Source organism: Falco peregrinus, chromosome 1 (assembly GCF_023634155.1).
Source record: "Falco peregrinus isolate bFalPer1 chromosome 1, bFalPer1.pri, whole genome shotgun sequence".
Classification (NCBI taxonomy): Eukaryota; Metazoa; Chordata; class Aves; order Falconiformes; family Falconidae; genus Falco; species Falco peregrinus.
In genome coordinates this window covers 117,141,234-117,154,738 of record NC_073721.1, presented here as the reverse complement: position 1 = coordinate 117,154,738, position 13,505 = coordinate 117,141,234, and the positions used below count along the sequence as shown (strand labels likewise).

Below are 13,505 nucleotides of genomic sequence, written 5' to 3'. Positions count from 1 at the left end.
GTAATGGAGACAAATTAAAGCAGCCTTATTCCCGCCTGCCCCATCCGTCCCCCCCAGTAATGCGCTGCCCATTGAACTGATTTCCCGTGTTACTCTCGTTTGCTTCTAACCAAGCAAACACTGCACAAACCCATGCAGGACCAGATCTCCATCGAAGGTAATTCAGCATGACAATTATATTAACCTATCGTAACACTAGATGAGACTCTGGCACATTATTTTAATTATATTCTGAGTGTAAGAGTAAAAAAGAGCAAGCATATTTTTTATGTGATGCAGGAATACATGTACTGGGAGGAGCTCACCTGTCACAGAGGCAATCCTGCAAAGTCATATGGTTCTACTACATGTTCCACAATTTATAACTGCCTCCCCCAAGGAGGAGTTACCATGTATATTAGAAAGCTGTATTACACAGTCACGCATGCTAAAAAAAATAAATACTTAAAACAGAAAGCCAGAGGAATTGAAGATGGGATCCAAAAACATTGCTAAGTTAAACCGTAGAAAACCAAGAAATAGTTTCAAGAACATTCCTCACTGAAAAGCCAACAAAAGAAAACTTGAAGTAACTACTTGGTGGAAAAAAAAAAAAATCTATGTGGAGACTGGTTACAAGAAGTGTTCTGAGTTTAATAAACCACGAGGTTGCTTTTTTGGTTAAGAAAAAAAGACTCATTCAAAAGAGCTGACTTGGAGTTAAACTGAGGAGAGGAGGAGGATGTTCTGGTATGTGCAAAGAAAAAAAAGTTTGAAACCACAAGAAGTAAAATCAAATAGAGTCAATAAACTAACAGCACAAGTCCCAGTGTCTACTGAAAATGCTAAGTATCATGTATCAATGGCTTCAGTTGTGTGTCTTTTGGCTGATTCAAAGTGTCATCATGCATGAGAGTGATAACCATGAAGAACTAAGCAGTTCCAGTGCTCAAAGCGTGCATGTTCCAGTTCTTATAAGTACGGCAAGGACCCAAAAGATATGTCACTTGCAAACAAGATAAACACAATTTTTAAACATTCTTGCTCATTCCTGCTCAACTTTGCTGAGATGCCCATCACACTCCCCCTTTCCACACATGAAGATTACAGAATTAAATGTAGAAGCAGCATCCAAGTGAGGAATGGTGGTGCACTGATTCCAAGTCTCTGTTGTGAGGAATTTTTTCTTTTACTGCCAGTAAAAGACGTCAAACAGACAATCTGGATACTAAATTCACTTTATGATAACAGGTTAAAGCCAGGCAGCTGCAAGCACGCCTCAGTAATATGCCATTCTTAACGCTACTACTTTCATGGATAAGCAGTAGCTTAGTTTCAGTGCCTCTTCAGTTACTGGCCTCTCTCAGGACAGCTATCAAAAGTGTCCAGCCCTGTTGATAAAGGTACCAGTTTCATATTATAGCCATGCAGCTATGAAGTAGGGCTTTGAAAACCCTGGCTAATTTCAAAGAGATTGATATGTAGCTGTAATATTCAAAGCATAACACCAGTTTGATTAAGGCTGGATTTGAGCCAATAACTCTGAAAGTAAATATGTCCTTTGAGTTATCCAGTGTGTGCATGCAATCCTCAATACATGCAATCCTCAAAAATAGCAGTGATGCTTTATACTTCTTTCCTTATCAGATAGGTTAAGGAAAAAATCATGAACAGTGTGATAGAATTACCATAGGATATTTATTACTACTCACAGTTTCAGCATCATGCTTCATGAGGCCAAGTACCTTATAGAATACAGTAGTTTCCTGTGGGACTACATATTACACACATATATGGCCTGTATTTCAGATTTAAGTGAGGTGCAAGTGCCAAAACGGATGGCCCATCAAGAGATCCCCAGACTCTGCTTGTGCTTTAAACATCTTTCATTCTTTTTACTCATGCCCCAAGTAATTATTTACATATTTGTACTCTCCAAGAAAATCACGACACCAGTATCACTAGTAGCCTGTCTGTTTAACCGTGAGCTGGATAACGCTAGCTGAACTGAAATAGCTACCGACTACGTCAAACACTCCTCCTACCAGGGGGTCACACTTTCTGCGGAACCAGACATGACAAGCAGTGACCTGGGCTGGATGAGCAGTAGCAGAGCTGAGCTGCACTTCGTCTAACCATCAATAAGCTGTAGTGTTTAAACCAGGAGTAGATGCTACAACACACTACCTGCTGCTCTAACCATCGGGACAAAGTGTCTAAGATCAGACAGCCAAAGGTACTGCTGGTAGCTGTTTTGAAATTCTATTTACTTATTCTGCTTTCTGTGTAACTAATTTCTGAACTAAGCGTTCGTAAGACCCTCCCTCATGTCTACTACTGTGGCCAGAAATTCTTTCTTCATTTTTTGATTACTCTTATTTTAAAATCTCATTGTATTTCTTTGCTTCCTTTCCCACGATATCCTTAACGATTTGTCATTTTCCACTTTGAATGTCATATCTTCATTTCTTCATCAAGGCTCTTATCCAAACAATCATTCCTTATGGGAAAACGTGACTTCCAGTAATATAAGGCATAACCCCCCCACCCCCCACCCCATACTAACCGAACCAACCAATTTACCTGCTATTCTGTCATTTATTTTTCTGAAGAACCACCAGTGCAAAGAAACACAAACATTTAATCAATTAAAATGCAGAATGAAGGCTGTAAATCAGCCACCTTTATTCTTCAGTTGTAAACACTCCTGAAGAATTGCCATTACTTACCTCCTCCACATGTCACTGTGCAGGGGAAGAACTCTGTTTGTCTCCACTGATGACTGATGGGTTGATAGAAAAAGAACTGAACCACACTCTCTTTTGATCCAGAGTACCTGGTCTGAAGAAATTTCCTTTACAACACATGTGTACACTGTACTCCACTGTTCATATAATTTAAAAACATAATTCATATATAATAGCAGTACAGAGAGTGATATGATAACAGACCTAAAACCTCTAGAAAGTCTAGAGTGACAACTATGTTTAAGTTTCCAATAGTCAGATGCTTGTACATTGCATTGTTTTTCAAATTATTCAAGGTACTAATGTGACTACTCGATTATCTATCCTTGATTGGCAAAGTTCCTAACCACATTCTACTCCTTTATCTCTTTGTTAGCAAAATTTTTAAAATTTGCTGGAGAGGTAAGTCTATAATTAAAATAAACACACTGGTTCATATTTAGGCAAGTCTAACTGGACATATAATATTGGAGATGCAAAAAAAAAAACCTACTGGAAGTCTATTTCTACAACGTGACAGATAAAAACAAGTGGCATGATAATATTGAAACACCTGCAATTTCCAATCTGTATGACTATCTTCCTTTGGCAGCCAAATGTTGATATGTTTCTATATATAAATATCTGCATGTATGTGATCTGGGTAGAAGAGAAACTTAAAAGGATTAGGAATGGTGAGTAGCTGGATTAGCAATGTCTGAGGGAGATTCCAGGGCACTGCTGGAAGCAATGCTCAGATTCAGTAGGTGGCAGTCTTCAATTGGATTAACACCAATCCACTGCACCAGATCATGCTGTTGTTATTTCAGTAATATTTAAATCAAAAGTCCTGGCCATTTTTAATGTTAAAGATCCTGTGGTACTTTCCACCATAGCAAAGACATCAACCTCATAACATTTTAATTTGTTGGGTATTCTTAGTGTAAATTATCTCTGGACTGTAATTAGGATTCCTTATTTGCTAGCTAAAAGATTTTGTATTGCTACAACCTGATGGACAGCCACCGACTCTGTTGCACATACTTGCAATATCTTTGTAGATTTGTACATACACATCCCACCTTGATAATGAAATCTGCTCCAAGAGGTCCCTGGATCTTTATGATTTCCCTGTCTGTACTCTTCTGGAATTCAACAGTTGTATTTTCTATGACAAATGTTCCAGCAGCATTGAAACTGTGCTCTCCCTTGTCTCCTTGTAGAGTTTTTGACTCTATAACTAAAGAAGAAACATGCACTTAGTAAATTTAAACAGGATATTTTTTACTTTCAAGGAAGTCAGAAAGTAATGTTTACAACTCTGCCTTGCAAGTAACTGCCATATATGTGCGTTAAAAACCCACACAGAATAGCTGTGAGAATATTGGCTGCTTCAGATTATAGGCTGATATATAATTGCTTGACATGTCAGCACAGGAGTATCTGCCTGAACACACTATTCTTTCATACCAGAAGCATTTCTGAGACAGTTTTTCCTACACCAAGAACTCTGTATAGTTCTAAATCAATAGATTCGGCAGGACAAGCTGAATGAAACTTAAAACAGATAAAATCGATACACAGAAAAATAACGCAAGACTTCCACGCAACTCAAACGCCTAGCAATTTCAGCAATAAGTCTCCAGAGAAGCCTGAATGGTATCAAACTCACGGAATACTCACCTCAATACCTGTACCACTCTACCCATTCCAGAGGTGATTAGCTCACATTTGCATACTTCCCAGGTGAGCCAAAAGCACGGCCAGGAGGTGGGTAGCTGCAGCACTGCCAGAGGGATGCCCCTTTTTCAGAACAGGTGGTGAGGAAAATACCTTTTGAGCTGTTCTGCACTCCTTGGAAACAGATTAAAGTAACAGCCCACAACCTCCAGAAGACAGATGAAGCATTTAAGGATTGAGTCACTTCCAGAAAACTGGCTGAACTGTAAGTGGACAAAGCTAAAGGAAGATACTCGTAATGCAGGTAGAATTTTGGGCTCTGCTTAATACAGTGTATAGGCACAGCAAGATGCATGACTTGAAATACACTGGTCTGGTTACAATTTATCAGAGCACTCCACCAGGCATGAATCTCAGATGAGCTCAAGGCTAGCTAAAAAGAACCTTTTGATGAGCTATAAATACCCTTTTTCTCCAACTACTTTACCTTTTTTGGTACTTTAAACAGAGTTACCTAGTTCAGAATAGATAATTTAGGTCAAGAGCATCTGGTTTTACCTGCACTGAAAATACACTTTGAATGCTGTAGTCCGTCATTACTGTTTTCTTCCTTAAGATCTTTCAAAATACAAATGTTTTCTGGAGCATCTCCAACAAAGAGAGTGAAGAAATTCTAGAAAAAATTAACTTCCTTGACAGGGTACCAAACATTACCAAGTTTCTAAGCATTAGGTTCCTCTGTGCTCGTAGGTATAACAAAGATCACATGCATTGCTGGAAAGAAGTTTAAGGAAGGATATGTTTCTAGGAAATGACTTTATGTTGCTCATAGGGTAGGAATCTAGCAGTGAATCAAATTTACTTTATCAAAGAGATAAAATAAATCTCTGGGAATCTAAGTGCCCCATTATCCGACACATTTCCATTAGGAACAAATAGATATGAACAAATCACAGAAAAACGAACAAGTATTTAGATGATTATTACATATTTTTGTCACTTTTATGGAAGTTTTCTTTCCTGATTGCATTACAAAACAACCTTTCAAATATCTGGAACTCAGCATTCTTCGATTAAGCTTCTGCAAGCCTTGACCCCAAACTTACACTGCTTGACAGTAAGTACTAATGCATGGTGCCTGCTTTTCTGTCATTTTGTTGAATAAGAGTCAAAGCAGCCAGTCTCAAGCACTTCCAACTCCACTTAAAGTCAGCAGGATCCTCCGGAGTACAGGACCCCTTGAAACTAACATTTAAGGTTGCAAAGCAAGACATCTGGCTGTTGCAAAAAGATGTTAAAGATGTTAATTTGGTGAACTAAGCTGCATTGCTTTACAGTCTTTATGATAGTCTTCTTAGCAAAAAAAAATAATTCTTATGTTTTTCTAAACCAAGAATATTGTTCAGCAACCAACAACATAACTCACTGAGCTGACATACATTTAATGTTAGAGCTACACTAGATTTTAATCCAAAGCACGTGTTTAGTTGCAAGGTCCAGCTATAGAGTGATGGCCTGCATCTCGGGAGGTCATGTCAGCGAAGCTTAGCACAGCTGCTCAGATTTTCCCAGAACTGTGTCACACAGGGAGATGAAGAGCTATTCCACAGCACAACAGATAATATCTGATGCAACATATTCCTGCTCAGTAGTATCCAGCGGTTTTGATCACAGGGTTCTAAAACAGAGTGAAGGCAAGCATCTAGCATATGTAATACATATGTAACATCATAATTCTTATTAGGGAACAGTTTTGCCCCAAAAAACTACTTTATTGATTTCAGAGCAATAGCTGGGAACAAAGGTGTCACCAAGTGTTTTATAGGCAAGGTTTAGAAAAGAATTCACCAACCAGTTACTTGTTCTGCAGGGTTCTGTAATCCCCGAGAGGTGGGAAGTTTGACTTCAGGAGTAAGCTTCCCCACCCTAAGCTAGGGAAACATTTCCCTGAGGGGTCCTTAAGACTCCAGATGTGCAGAGTCATAAGGACAGGTAATTCTCAAGTGCTCACCTGTCTCTGTGCCTAAGAAGACAATCACTGGTGCCAAAGGCCTGTAACTGTCTTCGTGTTACTTCCCTCACCTTGATAAACAGAACATTTTCCCAATGGGCACCAGCTGTGGATGGAAGAGCCACCACAAAAGCCTCCCATGCTCTTAGTGACAGGCAGGATGGGGTAGTGTCGCATGGGGGACCTACTGCAGATAGCTCACTCTGTAGAGAGATGCATGGAACAATTCCCAGGGAAATAGCTCCTGCTCCCAGTGCAAGAAGGAACAAACCATGTTGCTACCCAAAAGTTCTTTCTTTTCCATGCAATTTGTTTGTAGATAGCCCAATTTAAGGCCCCAAAATGAAATGTGCTCTTTTCAAAATGCAAGCAGCATTGTCTTCCTCTTAGCATCGGCCAAAAGACAAAGCAGTGCATGGGCATGCAGCTAAATACTGTCAAGTAATGCAAAGCACTGCAAGCGAGAAGAAATTGAAAAAAAAAGGAAAAAAAAGTTTCAGTTCCTTTTAGTGAAGTTTAACCTCCCTAAGTTCATGAACTCTGTTATCTAGCATTAGCCACTTGTAAAAATATTAGCTTCTGGTTTTCCTGTTTCTTCTGCTGGAGGATTAATTTCAGGGAACTTTCAGTCTTCTTTTGATTCTAATGCTTTTAAAACAACTGCTAGAAAAGCCGTAAAATAGTCCAAATCAAAACCAAAACCAGCACAATGAAACATTTTATTCATAACCATTTTTATACTAATTATTTGGTTATTTTCCACTGAATCATTCACAAAACCCAAGCAGACAGAAGTACAAGAGAGACTTACTTGTGAAAAAAAAATCAAAATAATGCCTTTGCTCTCTGATGAATCTGTTGCCTGTCTTAAAGTGTCCATACACACAAACAAAATACTTATTCTTACCAGCTACATGCTGGTAAGATACAGTCTTTCCCAAAAAACTAAGCTGCTGATTGTAAAACGATGTTCAGAGCACTTATTTGTTTCAAATCTGTTATGCGCTACATCTCCAGCCACATTTCCATTTTTGATTAATACAGCAGCTGTGTTTCCCTGGAGCAAGAGCAGACCATAAAGCCCAGGATGAAACACAAAAGAACACAAGATAAGGGGAAAACTGCCAGACACTCCATAGTGCTCTTCGAGCATTTGCTAGTGCTGCTGACTTTATTTGAAGAGCAAATATATACTGGCAACAGGAGGCAGCATAAAATTCTACAATAAGTAGTTTCGGCTCCACCTGTTAAATTCAACTCCTTACAAGCCAGGAAGAACATCTCTGACAAATGGATCCTGTAATTATAGGTGATTATTTTTTAAATTCTGCCTTTAATCATACCAGCACACCCACACAGAGGTCACTGAAGTTGCAGACCAAAGATCACTTGATATTTTCTGTTAAGTGAACAACCACCCACAAACATACATCAGTCAGAAAGGCAGACAAATGAATTGTTCCAAAGCACATCCCCTAGAACATAGGTTCTTGAAGATCTGGCTAAGAAGCTAGAAGTAATTTCCACCTCCCTCCCCACAACAGCTCTCATTTGTTTTTCACCTCTGCCATTTTAATTTTAGGTAACAAATGTCTAAATCCTCACAGATTTGCAAACAGATGTGCTGGGGGAAGTGGTTAAATGAACATTTCACAATTCTCATCCAGCTAGAGAACTAGCTAACAAAGGCAGTGCCAAGCCACATCTTCTTTACAGAACCACCCTGGGTAGGAAGCCAGGAGCACTCTGTACTTAGTTACGGAGCTGCTGCTGCATTCCTCGTGAGCTTTCCAGAAATCCCCCAGGAGCCACTGAATCTAGTACTTTTTCCTCATACGAAGCTGAAACAACAACTCCCTTCTGCAGAACTACTTAAGAACATCCAAGAGTCCTTGACCTGAACTGGTCAGGATCACTCCTTTGCATATCGTTTGCAACAGTTTTACATGCATAGTATTTATTTCAAGATAAGTTCAGCTTTGTACATTGTTGGTATCAGTGTTATATCTAGTTCTTGTCACCCTGGAGCCGCTCTAAAATGGAAGTCTTCCTCAATTTTTTCTTTGAAAGAAAATGACAATATATTACTCAAAGCAAACAAACAGATGAGCAATTTAAAAAAAAAAAACCTTTCTGTCTTCTATTTACATATCTCAGAGCAGCAGAGGTTCTTTTTATTTCTATGATTCAAACTAAGTCTTCCACTTTTACTAATAAAAAATTGCTCAAAATGTTAAATGAATGGTTTACTTCATTGGTTGGTAGGGCAGCACCACTTATCATTGAAATGATTAGGTTTTTATGTAGAGTAGGCCAATAGGTAAAAAAATTACCATAGATACTACCATCAGACTTACAGAAAATATTAGGAAATAAAGATCTAACAGAACAGCAAACTGTTTTGCATAGATGGTATGTAACGACCAAAATTATTACAAGGAAACAGGACTTGTGTAGTTTATTTCATGTATTTTTACCTAGATTACTTTTCCTTGAACACTGCTCACTGACCAAGTGTGACTTCAGCCGGACTATTTACATTATCTCAGATCCTTCAACAGAAATCTGGTGCTGGGTTACTCAAGTGCTATCGATTCCACACGTAATCTTTTGAAAGTAATTCTGATGTAATCGTTTGTACATAGTTTAAGCGTGTACCATATTTTAGATAAGAATTACTTGGTTTAAATAAATTTAGAAACCACCAGTATGTACACTATGTCTTTATACTAAGTGGACTTCCAGTGTTCTGTAGAGCTACCTCCAGGCTGGATATTCAAGATGGGAAGAGGAATAAGGTCATGATCTCACCCATACTCCCAAAGTTTGGATGAGTTCAGATGTAAGGTTCTGTTTTTACCTTCTGCCTATGAATAAATACATAAAACAGCTCAGTCATACCAAGGTGTGCTGGTCCTTTTAGGGTAATTCTCACACTGCGACTCCCATGTGGTACAGCAATCACGGTTTCTTCCCCTAGGAAAATTAAAGAACTGTTTTAGAAGTTATTTTGCATCAGGGAATTTGCCTATCACATAACTAGACTGAAAACTGTCAAATGTGTCTAAGAAAATATTTAACAGGTTTCACAATTTTTCTATTAAAAATAATCATATGTTATTTTATTAAGTACAGTATAGTGAGTCTGTTTGCTATGCTATCCAACTATTAAGACCTATGGACTTGTAAATCTTTCTTGCTATTAGAAAATTATTTGCTATTAACAAAAGCAACTGAAATGTCAGTAATGTATTAGGAACATATTTACACTCTGTTGTCCCGGTTTTATTTCCTAATCACTGAACTGACATAAGGAATCTGCTAAGTAGTACTTCCCCCTTACAAAAATCTGCAGCTGTTCAGTCTCATTTTGCCCACACCTCATTTCCTGCTACAGGTCACAACTTTAATAAGTGGCAGGACTTGCAGGAAATAAATCATCTACTTAACACTAGCCCTTAACCAATTACAGACCAGTTAAGAGCAAATATATATTAGCTATAATGTATATGTTATGAGTGTCTGCATCTAACTTACCATATAAGATCATTCCTTCCAGTAAGAGCCTCAATTTAAAATTAACTATAAACCAAACCAGCCCTGAATAGGACATGTCAATACAAAACAGCTTTTGGCTGCCTGAGCAGCCTCTTCATATATAAATGTACACTTACTACTTCAGTGCATTTTACAAAGGCAGAAAGTTACTACTTTTCATTTCAAATATAGGAAATCTGTGATTTGCCCAGGCAAACTGAGTTAACAGTCAAATCAGTACACCAGAGTCTTTCACGCCAACAAGCGCAGTACTGTCAGAAAAGGGTATGCAGGATGCCTGACAGGGCTGTCCACCCAAGGACAAGAGAAGTGTCCAAGCAACAAACTACCAATGCGCCGTCTCCCATTTCCGTCATGGCCCAGCTGCAAATCTTCTTTGAGGCAGCACCTGAAAACATGGGCCCCGTGCAGGTACACCCCACAGAGGGTGCTCGGTTCGGCGATGGCATTAACATATATCCAGCGGCTGACACAGAGGAAGTTCATTTTTGCAAATTCAAAAAGCAAAGTGAGTTAAAGGTCAGTGACTATACATTGGCTCCAGAATTACTCATACAATACTTAAAGGAAGAATATTTGAGTTTAGTTTTAACTAAAAAATAGTTGAAGAATGTTTCTTTCCACTTTAAACCAGACTCTTTTATAGTAGATGCTAAATTATCAGCTTCTGGTTTACATCTCCTTAGCATGAGTATGAAAACCTGCCAAATGTTCAGGATACTTCAGGCAAATACTGCAATTATTTTTTCTGAAATAAACACCTTCTTGTGTTACAGTTTTTATATCGCCAATTTCTAGGAAGGTCATTTAAATATAACAATTTATTTTGGATGTAATAAAATATGATCTTTATTAATTTCATACTTGGGTATTCCACCAGAGTGAAAAATACTACAGTAAGAACAATAATACAGCTAAGGAGCCCTGGAAAAAACATTAACTACTGAACCACTTAATATCTTTTTGCATCTTGGTTTTTCATCAGACGAATTGCTAAAGATAGCCAGAAGGTTGTGGATGTGTATATCTTTAAAGTAAGGAAATAACTACTGAATTCATATGTGCTCCACAGTACTTGAAAGAAAACAGGTTTGAGGGGCCCAGCTGTCCCTGCTTGGTCAGGAATTGTATCCCGCCTTGACAACCAACCAGCAGTTACAGCACAAAACCTCAAATAAGAGTCTGATTATGACCAGTTCTGAATACATGCAACTGCTGTTTTGAAGTGGAAGCAAGGGCACTCTGCGCTGAACGAACGAGGTCCAGATCTGCAGATGTGCAGAGATGTGTAGGACTGCTCCTCTGGAGAACAACCAGGGTCATTCTACTGTGCTTCCTCCACCTCCTTACAGCAAGCTTCCCTAGCCTCAGCAGGCCTGGTTGATCCCTTTTCAGGATGCTTCACATTCCTTTAACAGTACTACAGACATTCCACCCTCACCGAAGCACTCTCTGATATGGTCCAAAAGTCTCATGGGGGTGCTAAATTTGGTGTTTCTCTGCGGCGGAGGCACTATTACCAGAAAGTATTTTATTTGCATTAGAGGAGATGACTAAGTTCACCACAACAGCAATGTTCAACCTCTGCAGCCCCACAGACCTGTCAAGAAGCCTGACAGCAGGAGATTTTCGTAACCTGACTGAGATAATTATGACCTAGGGCAGTCATTCCATGAAATGAAATAAATTATAGGAAAAAAATAAACGTGAGATTTTTGGAATTCTGAACCAAGATGAGGAATTGGAAGAAAACAGGACAGAACTGACCTAAGGGACTCCACCTTCTCCTGAGGACAGCTTTAACTTCCTATGAGACAGTAGTTAGCATTGTCCAGGTCTGGCTCCAAAACTATGTGTTCCAAAGGTCTCCAGTTCTCAGTTGAAACGTGTAATTCATATTCTTAAAGACACATAAGGCCCTGTAAACCCATTTAAAAATGTTTATGCTGTACATCTCCCATCGTATCAGTAGGATCCACACTGCTAAAATTAGTGAACTCTTATGAAGCCACAGGGGGAAATTGCTACTCTAAATTCTATAGCTAGAATTTCCAGTTATCTTTTCTCCACCCTTATACTATCAATGTATCTTTGAAAGCTAATTGCTGGCTACTGCCTAAAGCTGAAAACAAATAAGCCCAAAATGACCTGAAACAGGCAGAAACACTAGACTGTGAAAATCTGATTTTAGAGTCATAAAGCTCGCCTTAAAAAGTGAATACTGCCCCTCTATTCTAACACTGCTTCCACTGGAGGGACCCCTGAGGGCATGTGGGTCATCCTCCTCCAGCACCTGCTTGAAATGGGCTTTCTGCTCTTGCCTGGGGACTCGCTCAGCAAACGTGTGCACACACTACACACAGTACTTGCGGATTAAGCTCCCAGATTGCTTTTACTTTAGATGGCAAGGTTTGATCCTGTTTCTATGGTGTTAATGTGGATTTAGTTTTTGGATTTCAGTGAGAGCAAGATCAGGCTCCCTGCTACGGTAAGACTGGGAGCTAATCCCCAGGATCAAAATAAAGGAGCCACATTCCTGAGCTCAATCCAATTCAGCAGATTTTATTTATTTTTTCCACGTGGGCCATGGTGGACCCATTTACTGTTTCACATACGGGCCAGTTGGGATTTTCCCCCTCTCCTCTTACAGCAGGGCAGAGGGTTTATTTCAGGCCTATACAGCCCAGTTTTTTCCATGTATTTGCTCAGCGCTTACCTGTTGGTCCTCCAGTTCTGATCAAAGGCCTACATGCTCTCAAAATACACAGAACAGTCCAGGAACAACTACCAGCACAAGGGAACTAAAGAGCTCAGCATGTCTGGAGTCTTATTGCAGTGGCTTCCCTCACTTGCTCTGACACTGGGCATAATTTCAGAAGACATTGGTGCTGGGGTATGCGCCAATCTGCCTAATGACAAGTATCTGTGCAAAGCCAAGAACATAGTCTTTAAGAGACACCTGAGCTGGATAGGTATGTGCTACTGAAAGCAGCAGTTATATATCTTGACCCTAAAAGTCACATTGTAAAATCTGTATGGGCACATCCTTCCCATCCATAAGCCCTCCCATCTCCAGTCTCACACTCTCACACTCCTCTGTACCTCCAGCACTCCGTCCACTGGGTTTGTGGCTCAAGGCTTCGCCTTCATCTGTGTGTGACACATCTTTGCATTGTTAAGTATTTCTAAGGCATGGTAACCTGCTTCTAAGACAAACAGTGTGGCCTCAACCCCTTTTAGATATATATTTCTTTTCTACCCCTGGACACCTCTTCTAAACTTTGTATGCACTGGAGAAAATGTTCAAAGATACAGAAAAGCCCATGAAGAAAATTATCTCAAGGAAATGTAGTGCAAAGTAAATAAACAGGCAATATTCTTACACAGGAACTTCTCCAAGTGAGACAAGAGAGATCAGGAAAGTAAAGAAGGAGGCTTCATACTAAATATAACAGCCCAAAGTCAACCAACCAAACCACACAGATCTGTGGACTGAAATTGTTGGTGCTGAAGACCCAGCATCCACACTATACACACGGGAGGTTCTTAAC

At 39.4% G+C, this 13,505-nt stretch overlaps 1 protein-coding gene across 3 annotated transcripts in view; it reads right to left on the bottom strand.

Moving 5' to 3' along the window:
- Positions 1–13,505, bottom strand: part of ADAMTSL3 (ADAMTS like 3) — a 203,300-nt gene that overhangs the window by 60,306 nt on the left and 129,489 nt on the right. For all 3 annotated transcript variants that reach the window (XM_055811101.1, XM_055811105.1, XM_055811091.1), the window contains 3 exons: positions 9,298–9,372; positions 3,788–3,945; positions 2,709–2,820 (listed from right to left, as the gene is read on the bottom strand). In XM_055811101.1, the coding sequence (XP_055667076.1) occupies positions 2,709–2,820; positions 3,788–3,945; positions 9,298–9,372 (345 nt within the window). The remainder of the gene's footprint in view (positions 1–2,708; positions 2,821–3,787; positions 3,946–9,297; positions 9,373–13,505) is intronic.